The sequence below is a fragment of the Leopardus geoffroyi genome, chromosome C1 (assembly GCF_018350155.1).
Source record: "Leopardus geoffroyi isolate Oge1 chromosome C1, O.geoffroyi_Oge1_pat1.0, whole genome shotgun sequence".
Taxonomy (NCBI): Eukaryota; Metazoa; Chordata; class Mammalia; order Carnivora; family Felidae; genus Leopardus; species Leopardus geoffroyi.
Window position 1 is genome coordinate 194,167,097 of NC_059328.1, and position 23,809 is coordinate 194,190,905.

At 37.6% G+C, this 23,809-nt stretch overlaps 1 protein-coding gene across 2 annotated transcripts in view; it reads left to right on the forward strand.

Moving 5' to 3' along the window:
* PTH2R (parathyroid hormone 2 receptor) overlaps positions 1-23,809 on the forward strand; it is a 91,740-nt gene that overhangs the window by 49,739 nt on the left and 18,192 nt on the right. For both annotated transcript variants that reach the window (XM_045481010.1, XM_045481011.1), the window contains exons 6-9: positions 2,574-2,763; positions 3,948-4,101; positions 12,849-12,909; positions 20,708-20,774. In XM_045481010.1, coding sequence (XP_045336966.1) covers positions 2,574-2,763; positions 3,948-4,101; positions 12,849-12,909; positions 20,708-20,774 — 472 coding nt within the window. The remainder of the gene's footprint in view (positions 1-2,573; positions 2,764-3,947; positions 4,102-12,848; positions 12,910-20,707; positions 20,775-23,809) is intronic.

Here is a 23,809-nt window from a genome sequence, read left to right on the forward strand (position 1 = left end):
GAAGAGGGTGTCAGAATAACTCCGGACAAGAAGATTGTGGCCTGGCCAACAGCAGTGGCTTTGAGGATTGGCTAGAAATGGAAGGTTTTGAGGTACATTCATTAAGACAATACGATTTTAATAATTTAGTGCTAAATTGTGTGTGGGAAAAGAGATGAGGGTAGATGACATATTTAAAAAACAAAATGTTTTATGTTTTGTTTCTGACCATCTTATGATCCCCTCTTGCTTGAAACTTCTCATATATATTTCCTGTTTTGTCTTTCTCTTTTGATTTATCATTATCTAATGTACTATCTGATGCTTTACTTATCTTTTTATTTATCTCTTCCTCTAGAATGTAAAGCTACGTAAGAGCATTAATTTTTTTCTGTTTGCTCATTGTAGCATTCTTAGTAGCTGCAATGTACTTGATATGTAGTGGTGCTTAGTAAATATTTGTTGAATTAATAAATAAATGACTAATTTAATATTCCAACTACTTCTTCTAAAATGATTACTCCTATTATGGTAGTATAGTTTACATTTTCAAAACTTTTTCTTTATTGATTCACTAGTCCATCTACTCAACAAGCATTTTTCTCTACCATACGATAGACTCTTTTTAGTACTGATGGAGGACAAGTTAAGATATGTTGCAGACTGGAGAAGGAGTATATACACCATTGAGAGAGACTGACTCATTAAATGATTATCAAATCAAATAGTGTTAATACTATAATACAGGTTTTTATAAAGGGTATTGGGAACACCAAGGAGCTAGTCCAAAACTGACTAGATGACAGAGAGAGACTTCCCAAAACAACTGACATGTGAACTGATATTGCAATGATGAGAAGGAATTCAGTACATTCCAGAAGATGGGAACGCAATGTGCAAAACTCAGAGACAGGAAGGAGCAGAGTAGATGCTGGGAACATAGAAGGGTCCAATGTGAAGGCAGCATTTGATTCATACGGAGAAGTGGCCAGGTAGCAATGGCCAGGAAGAAACTAGATTTAGTGGCACTGGGTTTTGCAGGCCCTTGTCAAAGGCTTTGAGTTTTGTCTTGTAAGGGTAGAGAATAGGGAGCTAATGAAAATTTTAAAGTAGAAAGGGAACGCAATCAGATCTGTAAAATTATGAAGGCGTTCTCAAAACAGTCTTGTGAAATTGGCTTGGCAGTTTTATCCCATTTTAGAGACCAAGTAACTGAAGCTCAGTGTCCAAGGTCACAAGGTCACAGGTGGTCCAGTTGGAAACAGAACCTTCATCTTCCAACTCCTATCCAGAGTCCATTCCATTATACTAAGTGTAGCTCTGGTTGTTTAGAATAATAGGTGAATATTTAGGAGAAAAAAAGCTACATAGAATTTCGGGAGGATACAAATCACTAAGTAGTAATTCTTCAATTTACATGGTAATTTATCACTCTATTTAACAAATTCTTTCTAGATAGTACTTTTTATACAGCTACTGTACTGTATAGCAGAATGGTATACAAAAATTTGAGAAACTTCTGTCTCACAAAACAAAGTACTTTTTTATAGGATAGTAAATCATGTTGAGTCTTCTAAAAGTCAATACCTATTTATACACTCTGATGGCACTATTCTCAGTCAATGGTTTTCACAGACACCTGAAAACCTATCTGGTCAAATCCCACTTGCTTGTGAACAAACTCCCCCAAAAGAATCAGTGAGGAGGACTATCTGGGCAGAATGGACATGCATATCTGTCCCTAACATACTAATAAAACACTTCCAAAATGTCTAAATTTAGCTCATTCTTATTTGGCCTACCCCCTCCTATGTTATGAAATATAAAAATATGTTATTGGATTACAAATTTCTTGCTACCTTACCTTTGTGTACTTTGTCCTTTCTGTAAGAGAAGTAGGATTGTGTCCATTGTACAGGGAGATTGTACTGTCTCACAGTCAAGCAATGGTAGAGCTGAGCCAGATTATACATCCCTTCCTAAGTGTTGGTTTTTTTTTTTTTCCATCAAACTTAAAAAAAAAACGGTCTCTTTTGGAGTTAGCTGTTTGCAAAGGAAATTAGTAGTACGGTACCTACTTCTAAGTAAGTTATGACTTGTGTCTAAGATTCTTTTATGAACTCAAAGCTTTTTCTATTAAAGTAAGCTTGTTTACTCTTTAACATTACTTGGAAATAAAGTTGTGTAATGCTAGCAAAATATTTTACTTCTTCTTACAGAGAATCTATTGAAAATGTGGAAGTTCCACTGTTAATATTTATCCCTTTTGAAAATGGTTCTTCATTAACCATTTATTACTTTCATATATAGTTTAGTATAATGCTACAATATAATATAGTATAATAATTAACTGCTAGATCAGAAGAAACATGGTAGCAGATCAGGATAAATTTGAAATTATTATCTCAAAAAGTTACATTTTAGTTTTTGATCCCAGTTGTTTCTATTGGAAATCTATAGTAATGGGTTTCTGTCTTTGTTCACGCGTACTATATTTTATCCTTTTGTGGAGGAGTGTGGGCTCATTCATGTATTTTCTTTCCCCACTTCTAATTTCATCCAAATCGAAGTACTGAATATTTTTTTTTCCGTAGACGATTACATTGCACTAGGAACTATATCCACATGCACCTGTTTGTGTCTTTCATGCTGAGAGCGGTAAGCATCTTCGTCAAGGACAAAGTGGTCCATACTCACATAGGAGTAAAGGAGCTGCAGTCTCTGGTAATGCAGGGTGACCTGCAGAGTTCCATGGAAGTGCCTTCTGTGGACAAGTCACAGTATGTAAGTGTTTTCACCATTTTCTCTCATTACTGATTCATGTAACGTTATAGATACGTTACATTTTACAGTCCACTAAATATTAACTTGTTTGGGCTTATCTCATCTCTGAGTTAACAAAAATAGATGACCAATTTGTATAATGTTTACTGCCTCAGTTCTGTCCTCAAGCTTCACACCTAGTTACTCATCATCTTAGACTATTAAAAGTGTTTGGGCTCTTTCCTCTAGAACATTCTGGCATGGAAACGTCAAAAATCACATGACTGGAGTGCATTTGGTGTATGGCTTCTAGCCGCTGTCATGGCTTTCAAAAGTAAAAAGCCCACTTGCAAAACCAGAAGTGTGGGATTTAAAAGCCCACAACATTTAGTTTCTTTATTGTAGACTCAAAGACTTGTTCAAATATAAGACGACAGAGTACTTGATTCTGTTCTCAAATGTCCCGGGGTTATTTAGTGACCAGAATCACACAATATATCACACAATAATTCAGTTAATTAGATCACTGATGCAATATATCTGGAAATTAAGGATACTAGTTTATATGCCTTGATGGTATGAATTGATACCTTTTCTGTGTCTTTGGTCTTTGCCCTGTAACTTTGTAGGTCCTCCTGATTCTGATTCTGGGCTGGCTTTGTGACTTGTTTTATCCAATAGGATGAAGTAGACGTGGTAGTGTGACAGTCGAGGGTAGAGCTCTGTGAGTGAGCCCAGCCAAGATTAGCTGAACCTGGCCCAGATCAGCAGAATCACGTAGTCAGTCCATAGAATCATAAGATGTATTAAATGTTTATTGTTTTAGCCATTGACTTCTGGGGCATAAAAAAGACAAGAATAAAATAAACTTATGGTAGAATAATGGCTAATATTTCTTCTTTATGCTCTTCTGTACTTTCCTATTTTTTTCTGATGATTAAGTCTTATTTTGATAAACAGGAGAAATTAAGGAAAAATGATTTTTTGGTAACTTCTAATCTTATTAAAAAAAATAGAATCAAGCCCATAGTCTTAGAGATGCGGTCTTAAAATAACTTTGTTCTCTCTTCCAGCAGTCTTGGCTTTCCTAGACACAGGAAATAGATTATAAAAAAGAAATGGAGAACTGCTTTTTGGTGGTCTGATATTGCATCTAGCACAGTTTAGGGTTCTAATATGATGCAATTCTGGTTTATTTGTAACAGATTGGGTGCAAGATTGCTGTTGTGATGTTTATTTACTTCTTGGCTACAAATTACTATTGGATCTTGGTGGAAGGTCTCTACCTGCATAGTCTAATCTTTGTGGCATTCTTTTCGGACACCAAATACCTGTGGGGCTTCACCTTGATAGGCTGGGGTAAGGTATTTATGTCTCCTTTCCCTTTAAACTGGATTGTGGATTTGAGGACTTTCTGTTAAGCCTATCCTTAGCATACTTTCAGCCATTTTCCTGAAATCTCTCCCCATTTTATCTTTATACCTCCTTTTTTCTCTTCCATTGTTCATTGGGGAAAGTTATTAAGATCAAGTCTGTAAGCCCCTCAGTGGTAAGACACTTTTCGTGTTTAACTTATGGTTGGTGTTCTTAGGCCAGATTCTTGAGAGAATTCTTTGGCAGGAATATAAAAGACCACATTGTTAGCCATAGACATTTAGAACTGCTATGCTCATGTCTTATGTCAGTGTCCTGATTTAGCAACAATTTCATTCTAAATATTTTGATTTTTAAATTTCGAAGCTGTACTGATACATCATTGGTAAGTTGGTGAGAATTCCAGGAAGGAATTTATGAGATTGCATCTCCATTGCATTTAATGATACAAATTACAAGCTAATTATGTGGACTTATCATGTCTTTTGGAAAAAAATATTCAAATTACTTTATGCATATGTAATTAAAAAAAAGGATAATCAGCTCACATTCCAAAAATGCCTTATCAGTACTAGACTGGACTAGGCACTAACTCAACATGACATGGGGAAAAGGATGTTGCTTTTTTGTCCAAATTTAAGAGAACTTAAAACTCTTATGTGGCTGCAATTAAGAAACCTCATGATCAACAATTGCAGCTCTCAATTGTTATTTTATTTTATTTTTTTAAAGCTTATTTATTTTGAGAGAGAGAACACACACACACACACACACACACACACACACACACACGAGAGTGGGGGAGGGGATAGATAGAGGGAGAGAGAATCCCAAGCAGGCTCCTCACTGTTAGTGTAGAGCCCTATGTGGGGCTTGAACTCACAAACGATGAGGTCATGACCAGAGCCGAAATCAAGAGTTGGACGCTTAATCGACTGAACCACCCAGGCGTCCTTCAATTGCTGTTTTAATATTCAGATTATGAGGTGCTTGGCATTGGAAAAAAATTAACTAGGTGGTTCAAGATTACATTTGAAGGGCTTTTTTTTTCCTCCTCCAAAATAAGAATATTTCTTTGCTTGTTTTGCCTTAATATTGTTTTAACATTTGAAAATGTGAAGTAAGGAATATTGAATTTCCTGCTAGTTAAGGAATAAGATTTAAGAAAGCAAAGGGTCTATTTACTATAAAATTTAATTTATTATGAAATGATTGTTGTGAATAAAGTTTTATTTCTGAAGGCAGCTTGTCTGTTTTAAAGCTCTCCCTTTGACTAGCAGTTACTAAAAATAAAAAAAAGATGCATTTTATTTTTTTAGAGTACTTTGGAAATTTCCTCAAAAGTGTTTGGCAGTTTGCCTTCAAATCAAAATTACATCTGTGTACATACATAATTACTAGAAGTTGGTAAATGTGTTGATAGAAAACATTTGTCTGAGTTACATTTTATATTTTGGATTTCAAAACCACTGGTCACACATAATATATTCTTTTTTCTCTGTTTACTTATTGGTTTGATGGTTAACTCCCCCATTGACTCTTATTTGGTCAGGGGCACCTAGGTGGCTCAGTTGGTTAAGCCTCCAACTATGGCTCAGATCAAGATCTTGCAGTTTGTAAATTTGAGCCCCGTGTCGGGCTCTGTGCTGACAGCTCAGAGCCTGGAGCCTGCTTGGGATTCTGTGTCTCCCTCTGTGCCCCTCTCCCTCTCACTCATGCTCTGTCTTTGTCCCTGTCTCTGTCTTTCTCCAAAATAAATAAACATTAAAAAAATTTTAAAAAACAGAATTTTAAAAAACAGTCCAGTGAGCTTCCACGCAAGTATGAATTTCATACCTTCCTTTACAACTCTTATTCAATTGTCCACAAGAACGTTGACATTGGAATTATGCCTACAGTAGAGAAGCATCATTACTTGAAATCTTCTTTTTATCAAATGCTTTAAGAACAAACATGAAATCAAGTAGGCTTCACATGGAAACTTTCTTTGAAAAGCATTTTACATGGGTATATCATGTGCACTTAACCACAGTCTGAAACACTAATAACCAATCGTTATAGAATTACAGTTCTCCACTTAGTCTACCTTCTGACTCTCTTTGCAACTCCATTTAAAAAAATGCTCTAACCCTCAAAATGCTCTCCTCATTGTCACTCGTCTTGCTTGTTCAATAATATATAATAAAAAAATGCTCTAGTCTAGGGCATATATAATTATAGGTGTATATTTTTAAGAATCTCTCTCCAATACTTAAATGCAGTTACCATTTAATGAAGTAATATTTTTCCCTTAGCGCTGACAGTCTGATTGGAAAATATTTTTATTTCTGACTCATTTTTCTAAATTCCTATAAGAAAAACAATGATCAACAACATTATAGCTGCTTTGCAGGATCCTTGGCTGGAAATAGTTTAGAGTGAATCCAATTTTGTGCTTTCTTCCACTGATGTGACTTATGAGCTTCATTAGAGAAGAGAACTTGCTTGGATTCCTATGTTACTCATTGGACCCAGTCATTATAACTTTAAGCTCTCTTTGGCTAAATAAATACTCAGAACATTATTGCTCACATTATGGTGATGTGTGCAGCTTTATCATTTACATTGATTTTGCTGGTTCTTAAGAATAAATTGGAAAGGAAGGAAATTACAGTCTAAAGAAGAAGAGATGCCATATCTGACCTTTAATAAATTGAAGGCAAATGTTTAAAATAACTGTTTTTACACATCTTCATCACAAAACAAGATGTATACCAAGGAGTAAAGGCAAATTCTGATGATGACTATATTTCTTTTCTTTCAACCAACCACATTTGTAATTTTTCCTATTCCTGCTTCAGTTTTCTCATAAACTGGGCACTTTATTCTTGGTTCCATTTTGTTCTTTCATGCATGCATTATTTTTCTATATATTTAATTCTGTATTGAAAAGGTATCAGTCTTATTCATTCATCCTTATTGAATGTAGTCATTTACCTCTATAGTAGCAACCATTCTTTTTTTTAAAAAATTTTTTAATGTTTATTTATTTTTGAGAGAAAGAGAACATGAGGGGGAGAGGGACCGAGAGAGAGGGAGACACAGAATTGGAAGCAGGCTCCAGGTTCTGAGCTGTCAGCACAGAGCCCGATGTGGGGCTCGAACTCACGAACCGTGAGATCATGACCTGAGCTGAAGTCAGACATTCAACTGACTGAGCCACCCAGTTGCCCCTAGTAGCAACCATTCTTAATTTTCAACTGTTAGATAAGGTGCCAGGATGTACATATTATCATATAAGATCACCTATCCTGGTTCTACCAATTAGTCATGTCTCTTTTGCCAAGCTTTTGTGTAGAATATTTTCATATTCTGTATTCTCTGAAAATAATCAGGAGAATAGTCTGTATAAGCTGATGTCAATTCAGCAAATATTTTTTGATTATCCAGTTGGCAGTAAATATAATTGAAATATAGAGATATGTCGTAAAGACTACACAAGAAACATGCAGTCTGACCAGTAGGTCATTTTGTTTTGTGTTTACCTGTTCTGATCAGATGTATTATATTCAAAATATTTGATCTGTAAGACCTGTTCTCCACAAAAATTATTTTTGATAGTCAAATGATACCTTTACACAATTAAAAATCTAGAAAAGCCATTTCTCCCATCCTTCATGATTTTTAATTCCCTTATTATTTCTACTGAAGATTGTCTTAAAATTACATTTAACAGAGTCAATAAAAGATCTATATTTTAGCCTTACCTTATGTAAGATACAGAACAAGGTTTTCAGATGTTATTTGAAGTTTTACTCCTAACCATTTAAAATTACAGGGGCGCCTGGGTGGCTCAGTTGGTTAAGCTTCCGACTTCAGCCCAGTTCACAATCTCATGGTTTGTGAGTTCAAGCCCCATGTCGGGCTCTGTACTGGCAGCTTAGAGTCTGGAGCCTGCTTCGGATTGTATGTCTCCCTCTCTCTGTCTCTGCTCCTCCCTGGCTCTCTCTCTCTCTCTCTCTCTCTCTCTCTCTCAGAAATGAGTAAACATTAAAAAAAATTAAAATTATGTGGATGATTACTTCTTTAAAAGAAAACAAATTATAGTCAAGTTTAGATTTCCGTATGTAGCGATTATGTAGGTTTCTCTCAGTGGGTTCACCTGGTTTTAAGATTTCACCTCATCTCCACCAGTTTGATCTACAGTTTCTGCCCACTGGCAATATTTAATTCAGTAAGCATATTTTCTTTTTTATTGTAACTCTTTTATTTCAGACTGTTCTTTCCTGCAGTACATTACTGCATTTTTTGGATTATAATAAAATATATTTTTATATATATTTAGTAATAATATATATATTTTTAAATTTTGTTTAAATGTTTTTATTTATTTTTGAGAGAGAGAGAGAGATAGAGCATGAGCAGGGGAAGGGCAGAGAGAGAGGGAGACACAGAATCTGAAGCAGGCTCCAGGCTCTCAGCTGTCACCACAGAGCCTGACATGGGGCTCGAACTCACGATCTGTGAGATCATGACCTGAAGTGAAGTCGGACGCTTCACCGACTGAGCCACCCAGGGCCCCAATAATAAAATATACTTAAAAAAATTCTTCTGTTTCCTGTAGCAATTCCATCTCAGGAGGAGGTAGCTCTTCTAAAGTTTCAGAAGTAGACACTCTTCCTTGTAACAAAGACTTTCAAAAGTTTTGCAATTTTCCTGACAAAAAGATGTGCTCACTCAGTATTGGCTTCATATCTCCTCAGAGTTGAGAACGATTCTGCCAAAATCATAATGGAGCCACTTCTGGGGGCGCCTGGGTGACTCAGTCGGTTACGCGTCCGACTTCAGCTCAGATCACAATCTCGCGGTCCGTGAGTTCGAGCCCCGCGTCAGGCTCTGGGCTGATGGCTCAGAGCCTGGAGCCTGCTTCCGATTCTGTGTCTCCCTCTCTCTCTGCCCCTCCCCCGTTCATGCTCTGTCTCTCTCTGTCCCAAAAAAATAAACGTTAAAAAAAAAAATTAAAAAAAAAAAAAAAAAAAAAAAAAAAAGGGGGCGCCTGGGTGGCGCAGTCGGTTAAGCGTCCGACTTCAGCCAGGTCACGATCTCGCGGTCCGTGAGTTCGAGCCCCGCGTCGGGCTCTGGGCTGATGGCTCAGAGCCTGGAGCCTGTTTCCGATTCTGTGTCTCCCTCTCTCTCTGCCCCTCCCCCGTTCATGCTCTGTCTCTCTCTGTCCTAAAAATAAATAAACGTTGAAAAAAAAAATAATAATGGAGCCACTTCTAAGTTCCTTAAAGAGATAGATAGGCAATGGAAATGGAATTCCAGCATTCTGTGGCGGGTAGAGCGGGAACTGGAGGTATAGCCTGGAACTTCATGTCTGAGCAGTCAATATGTTGACTAGATTCCCTGGGGAATCAAGATTTCTGGTTATTAAGATATTGTGTGTCTGTAGCTAATCCAGGAATCCCATGTCACGATGGGTCTCTAATTTTCAGAACTAACTTTACACTTTATGATCAACCTATTTTACTATTGTAAAATAGTACTGGCACCACAGGAGGAGAATAAGGATGAGGAAGGGCTTTATGAAGCCTGTGAAGTATCCAAAATGAGATGAAACTCAGTAGACCAAGACTAGAAGATCCTATGTACTGCCTTTGGCTTCAAAGCCTCCCTGTTTTATGTGTGGACTGCTGCCCAAGTTTTTATTTGAAGAAAGGTTTTAATTGCCTAAGCATTTTTGACTACTGTTAATTAGTCCCAAACTTCATTTTAGTTTTTTAATTTTTTAATTTTCTTATTATTAAATTTTTTTTTAATGTTTATTTGTTTTTGAGGGACAGAGACAGAATGTGAGTGGGGGAGAGACAGAGAGAGAGGGAGACACAGAATCCAAAGCAGGCTCCAGGCTCTGAGCTGTCAGCACAGAGCCTGATGCAGGGCTCGAACTTATGATCTGTGAGATCATGACCTGAGTGTAGTCTGTTGCCCAATTGACTGAGCCACCCAGGTGCCCCCAAAACTTCATTTTAAAGGGGAATAGTAATGGAGCCACATGAGAACCCATGTCTATTTTTTAAAAAAAATTTAATGTTTATTTATTTATTTTGAGACAGAGAGCATGAGCAGGGGAGGGGCAGAGAGAAAGGGAGGGAGAGAGAATCATAAGCAGGCTCTGCACTGTCAGTATAGAGCCCAATGCAGGGTTTGAACTCAAGAACTGTGATCTGAACTCAGGTACCTTGAGCTTGAACTCAAGAACCTGAGCTGAAATCAAGAGTCAGATACTCAACCTACTGAACCACCCAGGCACCCTCCACCCCTGTGTTTACTTATTTTTAGACCAGAGATTGATTCCCTCTCAGAGTCACTTATTTATACTGACATTTCATGAAGATTACTCAGCTCTCAAGGTAAATGTATATATTGAGTAACATTTGAATTTACAGTAAATTTACTTACATTGGCATTCAGACTCAAAATAACATCTGAATTTCAAGCATTTTCCTCTATACTTATGTGTTCCCAATTATGTAATGATGTGATACCAAGATTGGTAATCAAAAATCCTTAAATCCCCAAAATGGTTTCAATTCTTTTTTCCTCCATGGTTGCCTCTGTGCTAGCTTTGTGAGTGAGAGTCTTCCAAGAGGATGAGAAAAGTAATTTCATGAAGACATAGTGTCTGATAGAAGATATTTGTTATAATGATCATCTAAAGCAGATTTCCAGCTCAATCGTCCTTGATCGATGTGTATAGAACATTATTCAGGAAATTGCTTGATTGGGAGATTGTAAAGGAAGCAAAAGATAAAGACCTGTAAATGAGAAAATGTGAAAATTCTGATCAAAGGCAGACACTTTTTTAAAATAGCCAAGGCAGCAGAACAGTAAAGAGAGCTATGTCAGGGCTCTTTGAACCACCCTGGCAGAAGGGGCCAGGCTGTCTTCATTACACAGCGTCATTCTTGTTTCCTCCTCAGGGTGCTGACTGATAACTGAAGTTATGTTATTGATTTTGCATCTCCCTACAGAATATGCCTCAGAAAAATGGGAATATTGTTGATCTGTTTATTGTTTTATTTTCTGAAAGTAGAATAATCCTTGACACATACATGGGCACTTAATAAATGCTTACTGGGTGGATGGTTGGATGGATGGATGGATGGATGGATGGATAGGTAGATGAGTAGATAGATGGATGGAGAGATAGATAAAATATGTGAACTGAACCTAAGAAATAATCAGAATTGGGTAGATCTATTTTTTTTTTGTTTATTTATTTTTGAGAAAGAGATAAAGAGACAGAGCGTGAGCAGGGGAGGGACAGAGAGAGAGAGAGATGGAGACATAGAATCCCAAGCAGGCTCCAGGCTCTGAACTGTCAGCACAGAGCCTGACGCAGAGCTCGAACTTGCCAACCATGAGATCATGAGCTGAGCTGAAGTTGGAAGCTTAACCGACTGAGCCACCCAGGTGCCCCCTGGGTAGATCTATTTTGATAAAAACAATTTTCTGGAACATAGAATTTGAAATTTAGATGTTGTATGCAAGCAATAAATAAAATTGGAATACAGAGTTATAAAATTAAATAACCACAGAGTCAGGCTGCAGTGCTGAGGTTAAATTCAATGAGATGATCACCGAGGAGGCCAAAACTTTCTCTATTACAGGGCACCATCTTATTTTCACTTTTAATGGCATTTTTCTTCATCTGAACCTATTCTTTTTCACTTTTTTGCTAAAAAGGAAAACTCAAAAAATTACAAATGTGTTTTTAAGAGTAAAGAATTTAATATTGTGTTTAATAAAAATGTCCTAAGTTAGATTAAAACTTTTTCTCTCCCCTTGTAAAGTGCCTCCTAGCTTCTGCAATGTTTTCATTATGCTCTGTCTTTCCTTTCTTCAAACCACTTTCATAAATTCCACAGAATGAGAAGCTGTCCATCCAAGCCTTTGGTCCTGTTTTGTCATGTTCCATAAAAGTTATGGTTTGCGATTTTTTTTGTGATGTCAGAGTCTAATCAACTATAACATGGACTGAACAGTCAGCCTTTACTGTGGGCACACTTTATACACTTGTGGAAAGTCAGTGTAATAGATTTGACATTGCAAGCTCACGAGGTGTTTATCATTTATGAAGGACACATATTTCAGCGCCCAAAGCCTCAAAGTAACATAGGGTTCACCCTTCGCTATGGTCTTAATGCATGCATATGCTTGTCTTGAGCCAACATGAACCCCCCTCAAAAGAAGAGGCTACACAGATTAAAACTTCCTAGTATAGCTTCTCTAATGGCTTGCACATTTAGAATGGCAAAGCTCTAATTTTTTACAATAATAGCCTCCCTGTAGCATCTCATGAAGTCTGTGGCCTCATTCCTCCGTGAAGGCTTGTAGCTATCAGTTTGGCAAGAATCAAAGTCCAAAGCTCCAACTGCTACCTGCTTCTGACTCCAGGAACTTCTGTCCCCTCCCCATGTGGCTTGATCCTACATCCCTCAAGGGGACATTGGGCCAACCTTCAAATCTTCACACTTTCAGGGGCAAATTACAGCAATGTACCTGGCTCATTTCTCAGGGGGGTCAAGAGGAAAACTAAGAAGAATTTTGTGTTGATATACCCATATTTTTTCATGTCTATTTTCCTCTCTCAACTTTTAGTAGTATATTTTTATGTGTGCTGAGTATGAGATTAAAAATTCCTTTAATCTTAAAGTAAGTATGGTCCCTGAATCCCTTTTTGATTACAGGGTTCCCGGCAGCATTTGTTGCAGCCTGGGCTGTGGCGCGAGCGACTCTGGCTGACGCAAGGTGAGTGAAAAAGAAGAGGTAAAGAGAGAGCCTAAAATTTCCTAAGACTCAGTCTTCCTGCCTGGAATTTACACTGGCTGCTGTTGTGGACCACATTTCCTTTTATGGACATCATGTAGGAAATTACCTTGGTGAAATTATAACCTTTGATACATTACCAACAAGCTATCCATCCCAGAGGTCTTGGGACAGAAAGACTCACAGACCAGATTAGGATGCTTGACCTCTCTGGTTTGTAATATCATTTTAAAACATATTGTAAGAATTCAAGGGGAAGGAGATAGGTTAAGTTAACATGCTTAAGATAATGGTGGAAGCATGTGGAAGGATCGCACCACCTGAGTCATGGGATAGGCAATATTCAGATCTCCTCTCTCAATCTGTCCATGTCAGCCGTCCCCACTTGATGGTGTGGTTTGGAAGACCAGAGATGTGGTTGCAGCAAGGAGACCCACAGACAGAAGGTGCCCTGGGCCAATGACACACAATTGCCTTCTCGTATTGATGAGAAGAAAGTATACTTGGTCATAGTTATAGCTGGCCAGTTAGCCTGCTAAACAGCTTTGGGTTTTATTTGTGTGCCTTGGGCAGAAAATACATGGGCATGGGTTTCACCAATCAGTGGTGGAATTAAGATGTCAAGGATATTGAGCACTTCCTGTCTATCAGGGGTATTTTGTGTCTCATATATATGGTGTATCATGAATATATAGTGCCCAGTTATACTTATGTTTAACGTGCATGGGCTCCACCTATTACATACTTATCTCTATTTGATGCAAACTATGGGTTTCATCCAACCCATTTGGGTTTTTTTGGTCTTTTATAGAACAATTAAATGTTTTCAAAAAATAAATGCACATTGGAAGTGATTCACTAGGATTACCAAGTAGCCTGGGGCTAATTTGAAGTGGCATTTAATTATTATTATTATTTATTATTATTATTATTTAATGTTTATTTGAGAGAGAGAGAGAGAGAGAGAGAGTGTGCGAGTGCATGAGGGAGGGGCAGAGAGAGAGGAAGACAGAGGATCTGAAGCAGGCTGTGTGCCGACAGCAGTGAGCCCAATGTGGAACTTGAACTCATGAACTATGAGATCGTGACTTGAGCTGAATGAAGTCCAATGCTTAATCAACTGAGCCATGCAGGTGCCCCTGAAGTAGCATTTTAAAGTACAGTGCAGTGATGGTGAATGATGGTAAAAGACCTTATTTTTAGACTTACACAGACCTGAGTTCAAATCTTGGTTTAGCTGCTGTTAGCTTCAAGACCATGGGAAACACACATGACCTCTTTGTACATCCGTTTCTTGATATAAAACAGAGATAATAATGTATACATGACATTAATACAGACAAAAAGCTTAGCACAGCCTGGTAGCTGACAGGCACTAAATGCGGACATAATGAGGAAGGGTTCAGGTGCAGGTAACTCACAGGCCTGTTCTACTACTTGTTGGTCTGTGACAACAGATGTACTACCTGGCCTCTCTCATCAATGAAGTGCAGGTAAAATGAATATTACTCTTCACGGCATTGTTGTAAGATTGAACGGGAATGTATGCAAAATACCTAGAGTTTTGGAATAGAGTTTGGAATAGTAAGTACTAAATACTTATTAGCAAGTATTATTCCCTTAATTATTTCATTAATTTATACCTATATGTAATGTCTGACCAAAAATAATGTTTTTGTTATGTTATTCCATTAGAAAGCAGGACTTATGTTTTCATTAATCCTAACTGATGGTATTTATCCTATCAAGCCAGCGGAGCCTTGATTCTGCTAAAGTTAGAGCTTAAAAATGAGGCTGGAGAAGAGATGGGGGCCACATCTTCCAGATCTTTATAGGTTACATTAGGATGGTTGTTTTCTTTTTTTTTTTCCTTTCAGTGACAATGACAACAGATTTGCATTTTATAAAGATCATTACCAGCATGAAAGGAAAAATGGGAGAAAAGTAATAATAAAGATGACAGCTAGCATTTTTTAAAAAAAATATTTACTTATTTTGAGGGGAGTGGGGAGAGGGGCAGAGAGAGAGAGGGAGATAGAGAATCCTAAGCAGTTTCCATGTTGTTAGGGCGAGCCCAACGCAGGGCTCGATCTCACAAATCGTGACATCATGACATGAGCTGAAATCAGCAGTCAGACGCTTAACTGACTGAGCCACCTAGGCACTCCAGTAGCTAGCATTTTTGAATGATACCCACATTCCAGGCACTTTCTAAGGTTCTGTAACTATTAGTTTAATTGAACTTCATAACAACTCTATGAGACTGAGGCCAGAATAGTCGTACCCAACATTGCACAGCCACAAGCGGTAGAGAAGGAATTTGTCTAGACAGTCGGGCTCCAGAGGCTCTCAATAAATACCATGAGCAGAGTAGATGTTTCTTTTAAGACTAGTGGTGTTTTTATTTTCTGTGGGGGAGGAGTGTTGTAGAGGGATTCCTTTTACATTATCACTGACAGCTGCTCACCCTTCAGTTGCTTCAACACCTCTGGTAATGAGGGATGCAGAGGGGACAATGCCCATTGTACCCTGGGCAGTTTTTCATGCCTTCATTATATCTGCATTTTGTCCTTCTACCACTTGTAGTTCTATTCTCTAAATCAGAAATAATTCATCGCCTATGATGGACTTTTTAATAGTTCACATTTTTTGCAAGGTATGAGCTCATGCTGGGGCATTGGTGTTGTATGTAAACATACAGAGCTATTTACTAGCACATGTTTCTCTCATTACATGATATGATTAAATCTACATTTCATGGTGTTGAGAAAGGAAAACCATAACTACAAGTAGTCTGCAACTTCAGTATGTTTGAACTCACTATCCCACCATGTAAAATCTTCCTTATCAAATTCCTGTAGCATTTTGTATGTATATTCTGTTATTTTCCCTTTCTTACATACTATCTTATTTCTCTTGATGTGCATGTATAACTGTCAGATTTGAAAAAAAAAACCTATGAATTACAAACGGGTAGGAGTGAATTTCTCTGTTTTATAATAGAAAACTCTTCAATGCTTGCTGATCAGTTGTTATGGATCTATTTGGCCACTTTCCTCCATTTGCTAAGTGTCTCTTGAGCAAGATAAAGTCTGACTTAATGCAAACTGTGAGTTACCAGGAGATGCATTTTCTCGTCCGTTTGTTAATTGTGGCCATTTCCCTTAGCCTCAGACTTCCCATTTGTAAAATGAAAATATTCTTGGTGATGAGTAAGGTTGTGAGTCTGCAGGGGGTAGATTTGAAAATCAGATGAGAGCCCGTTTATGAAAGGGCTTTGCAAACTCCAACTTCTATGCAAACATTAAATTTGCTAATAATTGAGGGTTAATGTTACCAGCATTATCATTATTGCTATATGTATACGATGATACTGGAAATGTCAAAGAAAACTTACAGTGTCTGCTATTTGATTTCTTGCGGGGTGGGTTGAGTCAGTAAAGAGGTACTAAATAATGCTAAATAATTTTACCCTGAGATGTGTAACCATATAACTTAGATTCGGAATTTTAGAGAAAATAGATCCTGAGGTATTTTTTCGTTCAATCCTCTCATTTGAGAGATGAATAAAATGCCTCCCAGAGACATCAGGTTACATCTCCAAAACCTACGGTCAGCCTGTAGCAATTTTGACTCATTCATCCGTTCAACAGATATTCCAAGCCTTGAGCATAGAAAGCAAGCAAAAATATTCACAATGCATTTTATATTGAATTAGATAATTAGTTTTCTTAGCGATCTTTTATTCTTTCTTGAAAATCATAAACTGAATCATATACCATTAACAGTCATATGTATTTTTTTTAAGAAAAAAAATTATACGTGTATTGTTTTTGAGGCAAAACATCCTTTAGGTACACCATATTTCAAAAAGTACAACTGATACTGAATATTGCTCTGAAACAGTTGAATTAATGCCAAAAAAATTAAATATAAGTTAGATCATGTGACTCCTCTGTGCAAAACATTTATTCCTGCCTTACTCAGAATAAAATTTCGAATTTTATAGTGTCCTGATTTGAACGTGATAATTGGGTTAAGGGGCCATTTTATATTTATTTTGCATATAAAATAAAACTGTATTATCACATACATAGCATGATTTCAAAGTTGCCTAACTTGATTTTTCATGAAATTCAGCTTGTCTCTGGATAGAAAGTTTTTGTGGGTTTTCTTGAGGGTAATCTGACCTACAGAGAGTGCTCTGCCACAAAGTTCAGCTTTGGAGCCAGCTTGGGGCATCCTCAAAGGATGAATGGGATCTCTGCTCCTGTCTCTAATATTTGAGATTCTTCTTTTTTCTAATCTGGCCTTCCAAAGCTAGAACTCTGATTTTCTCTGTAGTCTTGCCTATTAGAGGTAAGCCGACCAGACTCAGTTTTGGAAGATCCTCTAAATGCTACTGAATACACAAAGGAAGTCTTACAGTTCTAAAATTCTATCAAAAGTTATTTGGCTAAGCTAGGGTAAGAAAATTGAGTAGTTTTGATTGGACAAATGAGCTTAAAAAGTGAGTATATTTGTTTCTCTTTCTTTTTACTTAATGAAAGCAACCCCCCCCCCCCCATTAGCTACCTTGTTACCTTCTCCCTGCTCATTCAAAGGAGATGAGATGCCAACAGGAAAGGTGGGACCCAGTTGTGGGAAGGACCAAGAAAGATAGCTTCTATCATTTCGAGGAAATCTGCATGGTTCCCAGGGCTTCTGCACTTCCCCTGCTCTTGTCACTTTGTGAGTTGTGGGTACAATGTGGTGTTCGGTCAGCACAAGTCCCTGGATCTGTTCTGGCAGAACAGTGCCTCTCCTATTCCCGGTTCTGGCTCCAGGAAGTCCTAGTTCCTAGTTTCTAGTCAGACCCTGTGCCTCATGCTCACTACTCAGAACTGCATTTTTAGTTACATTCATTTCCGCATTTTTGAGAGTGTTAAAATTTAATTTGTGAAGTCTGAACAGAGGGTAGTTTCTGAGCCATGTTAACAAACACAGCATGAGCTGGGACATTGAGGAGTGAATGAATGAAAAGCAAGGATTAATAGTGTTTTCTTAAAAAAAAAATCTGACATCTCAGTTGCCTTTCATATCAAAGGGTGAATTTGAAACTTTGACATTGAAAATTATCAAAGTCAAGTTTTTCCTGTTTCTAGAGGTAGCTGGTTTTGACCTAGTTCCAAATAGAAGTATTTTATAGAGCTGCAATTGTACAACTGAACTGAAGTGTGTTAGGAGACACCGTGATGAAATGTCATTGAGGCAAAGAAAGAAGATTGTGGAGATATTACCAAAAGTCAAAGCAAAAAGAAAATTTACAGAATTCAAGAGCCTTGCAGCTAGTGAATCAGTGTTCAATTTATATTCATACAATATATGCCACTTTCCATTTAGTAGGAAGCGTTTTTCGGGTAGCGTGATAGACATTCTGCACGACTCAGTCACGCTTATCTTTCCTGTATGGTTGAATAACGTGAAAAATACATGCATGCAAATAATGCTAGGAAAGGTTTAATGATGTGCGAGTGCAAAATCTCCCTGTCTTTGATTTCCATGTTATTCAAACTTCAAGTCCATTGATTCTGCAGATTGCAGTGTATCAGGGTCAGGATTATACTTTGGTCTTGGGGTCTAGTTGATTCTACTGTGGTACATCTTTCTAATGGAATGCTGTGCTACTGAGGTGTCTGGGTACCGATAGGAAAAGAAATAAAAAATGTACTGTTAAAAGGAAGGAGCCAGTTGCAGAACAGAGTATACGTTGCACTTTTCGTAGGGTAGGGGAAAATAAGATATAATATTTGGATTTGTATATGCATAAGAAAACACTGGAAACATATACAATAAAGTAATAAAAGATATGATGTATACAGAGAGAGACAGGGGCAGAGGAAAATAGGAAGATGGGAAGAACTGAGATGTCTCAATGGCTGTCTTTTCATATAGTTTGATTTTTCAAATGGGAATGTATCACCTGTATGAAAATGTTAAAATTTAAAACTATATGGTCATTACATATATACTGAAAATGTTTTACCTTCAAGGGGATAGTTGAAATTGCTTTGTATTATCCATAACTTATTCATTAATTTAAAAGTAACTTTTTGATAAGTTTATCATCTAGAATTAAAAAATTATCCTTATATCCCTAATATTTTTTATATAATTTCATTTATTGTCCCTACAATTGATGCTAGGTGTTGTCTAAGGAGAAAGAACCCAAGAAAGAAGCTTTTAGTCATGTATCTTTAATGTATAAAAACTGTTTAAAGTGCTACATTAAAGTTTCAAGCAGAACTAGTTTTTCTCAACGCTGTTCCATTTATTTCAATTTCACCCAATCGCAAACCAGCCTGGGTGAGACTGAGTCAACTTACTTTCAATTCAATTCAATCCAAAAAATATTTGTCAACTACCTACATGCTCCATATTATTATAGGCACTTCTACTACATCAGAAAATAAGAAAACATTCCCTGTTCATGTAGAAACTAAATTCTAGTTGGGATGGGAGTTGAGCAGAAGATAAACATAACAAATAGGTAAATCATATAGTGTTTTTATTAAGTACTGCTAAAAACAAGCTGTTTACAGTCAAAGATAAAATCATGGATTTTATGCTAATGTAAAATGAGCATTGTCAAAGATCTTTTAACTCACTAATTAATGAGGGAACCAGAAAGATGTTATAACTGGTTCAAAGAAGAAATATAGGAATCACACGCTTATATTTAGCAAAATGAACACTGAAATAAATTTATAAATACATGCAGAAATTCAGTCTTCATAAGGCAATAATCAATCATATTCCACCAAACACAACTAGTTTTCATTTCTATGTATAAAAATCACTTGCTTCTAGTTTTCTAACGCATATCTGTCAACAAGGATGATTTGCATTACTGTCAGTTTTTAATGTTTATTTTTGAGAGAGAAAGAGCATGAGCAGGGGAGAGACAGAGAGAGAGGGAGACACAGAATTCAAAGCAGGCTCCAGGCTCTGAGCTGTCAGCACAGAGCCCAGCTTGGGACTTGGACTCACGAACTGCGAGATGGTGACGTGAGCCGAAGTTGGATGCTTAACTGATTGAGCCACCCACTGTCAGCTTTTTATTGCATTTCGATGGATAAGAATGATTCACATTATTGTCAGTATTCTATAGCATGTGGAGTTATAACATAGAATTGTTGGAACTTTTGGAAGTGAGACGACTTTCTCATTCCAGTGATAAGAAAATGAAGTATCAGGTGCACCACGTTTATAAGACAATAATTTTTGGTGGCTCTGGAACTGTAGTTTTGACTTGTTGATATAAAATTAAACAGTATTTGTAATGCTCCACAGTTCATCTTATGGAAACCAAGACCCATTACACATTTTTTCACTAGTTTGGGTATTTAATGAGGTGTGTGTGTGTGTGTGTGTGTGTCTACTTATCTTTCAATCAAAAGCTTGGGACGGGGGGGGGGCGGGGGGGGGCGCCTGGGTGGCTCAGTTGGTTAAACATCCAACTTTGGCTCAGGTCATGATCTCACAGTTGGCGAGTTCAAGCCCCACATCAGGCTCTATGCTGATAGCTCAGAGCCTGGAGCCTGCTTCATATTTGTGTCTCCCTCTCTCTCTGCCCCTCCCCTGCTTGCATTCTGTCTCTCCCTCTCAAAAATAAATAAACATTAAAAAAAAAAAAAAAAAGCTTGGGACAGGAATGTTCGGTAAAACTTAAAATGCTACTTGGTTCTCACTGCCTATTTGCTTGTCAATTTATTCATGAAAATTCTTTTTCATATCTCAGATGCTGGGAACTTAGTGCTGGAAACATCAAGTGGATTTATCAAGCTCCAATCTTAGCAGCTATCGGGGTGAGTGTAAAAAGCCTGTGTAGTAGAAAGAAAGGAATAGGATGCATAATTAAGTTGCTGCTAAAACTGAGAGAGAGTGTGTCTGTCTCTTTCTTCTACAAAGGTTTAGGAGACTCACACATTACAGCAATAGCTGTTGGGAGAGTCTGGGCTAGGATCATACCAGTACTTGTGGCTGATGCTGAGATCTATGCAGAAAGCACAGACCTTGCTTTAATCAGCTAGCACATGGTTAAATTCCAGGGCTTCAAGATATCTGTGACCATTTACATGTTCAAGGAGTTGGAAGGTCCTAAAACTCTTCTCTCTTTACATCTGTTATATTATAGCTCCACTTTACTGTTCTGATCACCTGGTAGTAAGTAGGTCAGGAGGAGAGGACAAATAGTGGGAGAACAGAGGAATTACTGGGAGAAAGAAAAATGATAGGACGCTTCATTATAAAGCATTGACTAAACCTCTTCCTTGGCATACTGTCTTCGAGTAGTTAAGAGGTTGCTATGTGGAGACATATTCCACAGAATCCTGTCTGATATGTAATAGAAAAAGACTGGAGTAGGCAATGTGTATTGCATGGACCTTATCTGCCTATAATATTTCACGGGTGTATTATATCTGTGTTGTGAAAGAAAACAAAGTTACACTTCTTTGTGTCTGACAAAACTCACCAAAATGTTTACTCTTGACTTCCCTTGAAGGCTTTATCGCTTCTCTGTGGTTTGATGAAGAAATTATACCATCTCATGTTTCTTGTGTTAATTCAAGATTATAAACATCTTAATACAATGACTTATGTTCCCATATTAACTGTTAAATCATTTGAAAGTAATGTAGGAGTCTAATTCTTAATGATTTTCTTTTTTTTGTCTTTCTTTGTTCTCCAGTTTCTTACTTTTCTCATTTTGTTTTCTGTAGCACAATGCATCACCCAGTTTGTCATTATGTTGCCACACTGGATACAGAGGGACAGCTATTAATGGGACTGAGGTTTTGTAGTATTTATCCAGAGTCAGAGAAAAGCTTGTTTATCTCATAGGAAAAATGCAGAAAGAAAAATAGAAAAGATTGAAAAGGACTCTTCATTTCAAAAGCCCATTGGTGTAAGTGCTTATGGGGGAAATAAAATGTAGAACACTTTTAGAGAAGCCGGTTTGTATCCTTGAGAAAACAGCATATTAGCAAAGTAGGACAGATTCTATGTCATAGGAGAAGCTATAAACGGACTGTGGGTAAATGAATGAACGACTTACATTTATAAACTCTTATCATTTAATTTTAATTTTAATGAAGGGCTGCTTTCTTAGTCTGGGGATAAACCACACCATCAAACCATTTGGTGATAAACTATATCCCTGGGGGAGCATGAATGAAGTTAAAGATACAAATTCACTTTATGAAGTAGAGTCTGGTATTTACCACTCTGATTTCCCTTTTATCCTCTAATACTCTATCCTCATCTGTGCTTCCCTACCTTTCATTTTCTTTCCTCCTAGTTCCTCCTCTACTGGGTTCGCTCATCCATCACTTACCATCCTCTTTTTAAGGGGTCTTCTTACTTTTAGTGTCTTCAGTGCTTTGTACTAGAATTGTGAAATAAGAGATAATATGAAATAAGAGATTATATGAAAATGTAGGTGAGTTTAAGAACATCAAGTGTGAGTTTTCATTTGCTGGAAAGAAAAGACCTGTGAAAAGTCTAAGAGATCCTTGCAAAATTAATAACTGAAGCAGAGGACAGTGGAGAAAAGTAAATCATAGGACGTCTTCCATTGAAACCGTTGATTTAAAATTTTTTTAATGTTTATTTATATTTTAGAGAGGAAAAGAGAGAGAGAGTGCACAAGCAGGGGAGGGGCAGAGACAGAGGGAGATGCAGAATCCAAAGCAGGCTCCAGGCTGTCAGCACAGAGCCTGACCAGGGGCTCCAACTCACAAACTGTGAGATCATGACCTGATCTGGGAACGCTTAACCGACTGGGACAAAGTGGGACGCTTAACCAACTGAGCCACCCAGGCACCCCCAAAACCATTGATTTTTTTAGCCAAAGCTTTGTGTTTTTGTGTTTGTTTGTTTGCAGATCTTAGTTACATTGTCAACATGGATGAGAAGTTTATTTGCTGAGGTTTCTAAACTGAAAAGTAAAACAGTAAAGTTAGGTGATTATGGAGGTTCTTAGAAGATTCCCCATTGGGGAAAGAGAGCTAGAAATGATGGTACACTCATTGCATTTTGAAGAAAACTTAGGGGGAAGCCACTTTCATATTCTCGTACTAAAATTATGACAGCTCCAAAGCAAGAATTCTTAAATGTTTTTCCAATATCACAACACCCATTTATTCTCATGAATCAGAGAAGATTCAAGAGAAGCTTTGTGTTCTTTGAGCGACCATTTTGTTTTAGTATTACAATTCAGTTATCACAGTTCCCTTTAAGGTCCTCTCATTTCACTGTAGAACCAGTCTGTAAGGAAAGAGGTGTGCCTGAACCTCGTCCTCGTGTTCTGAGTGACAAGGCTCCCTCCTCTCGGCTCCTCAGTGTCCTGAAGCTGGGAAGCATGACAAATAACAGCAAACACTGCACAGTGCTTACCTTGCAGTGGGCACTGTTTTAAGTGCTTTATTTACATAGATTTATCTAATCTTCTGGAAGAGGAAACTGCCCGAGGTCACACAGCTAGTAAGTGATGGAGTAAGTGGCTAGTAAGTGGGGATTCTAACTTCAGGCCCACTGTCTCTACCCAATGAACTCCTTGCACGTATAATAAAATCTAACGTTCCTGATAGTCTAGAGAAGCCCCCGGTCACTCGTGCCTGCACCATTTACATGCAGTACCTCAGCCACATTGTCTTCTTTTCAGATCCTTGAACTTGTCCACCTCTGCCTCCTCAGGGCTTTCCCACATTCTGCTCTGTACCCCTGGAAGGTGGGGGTGTGCTTTCTTCCATTCCTCACTTCAAATGCCACGTCTTCATTGTGGCCTCCTTGATGCCTCCAGTCTAAATTAGGTCACACCTGTCATAACCCACAGAGCAAG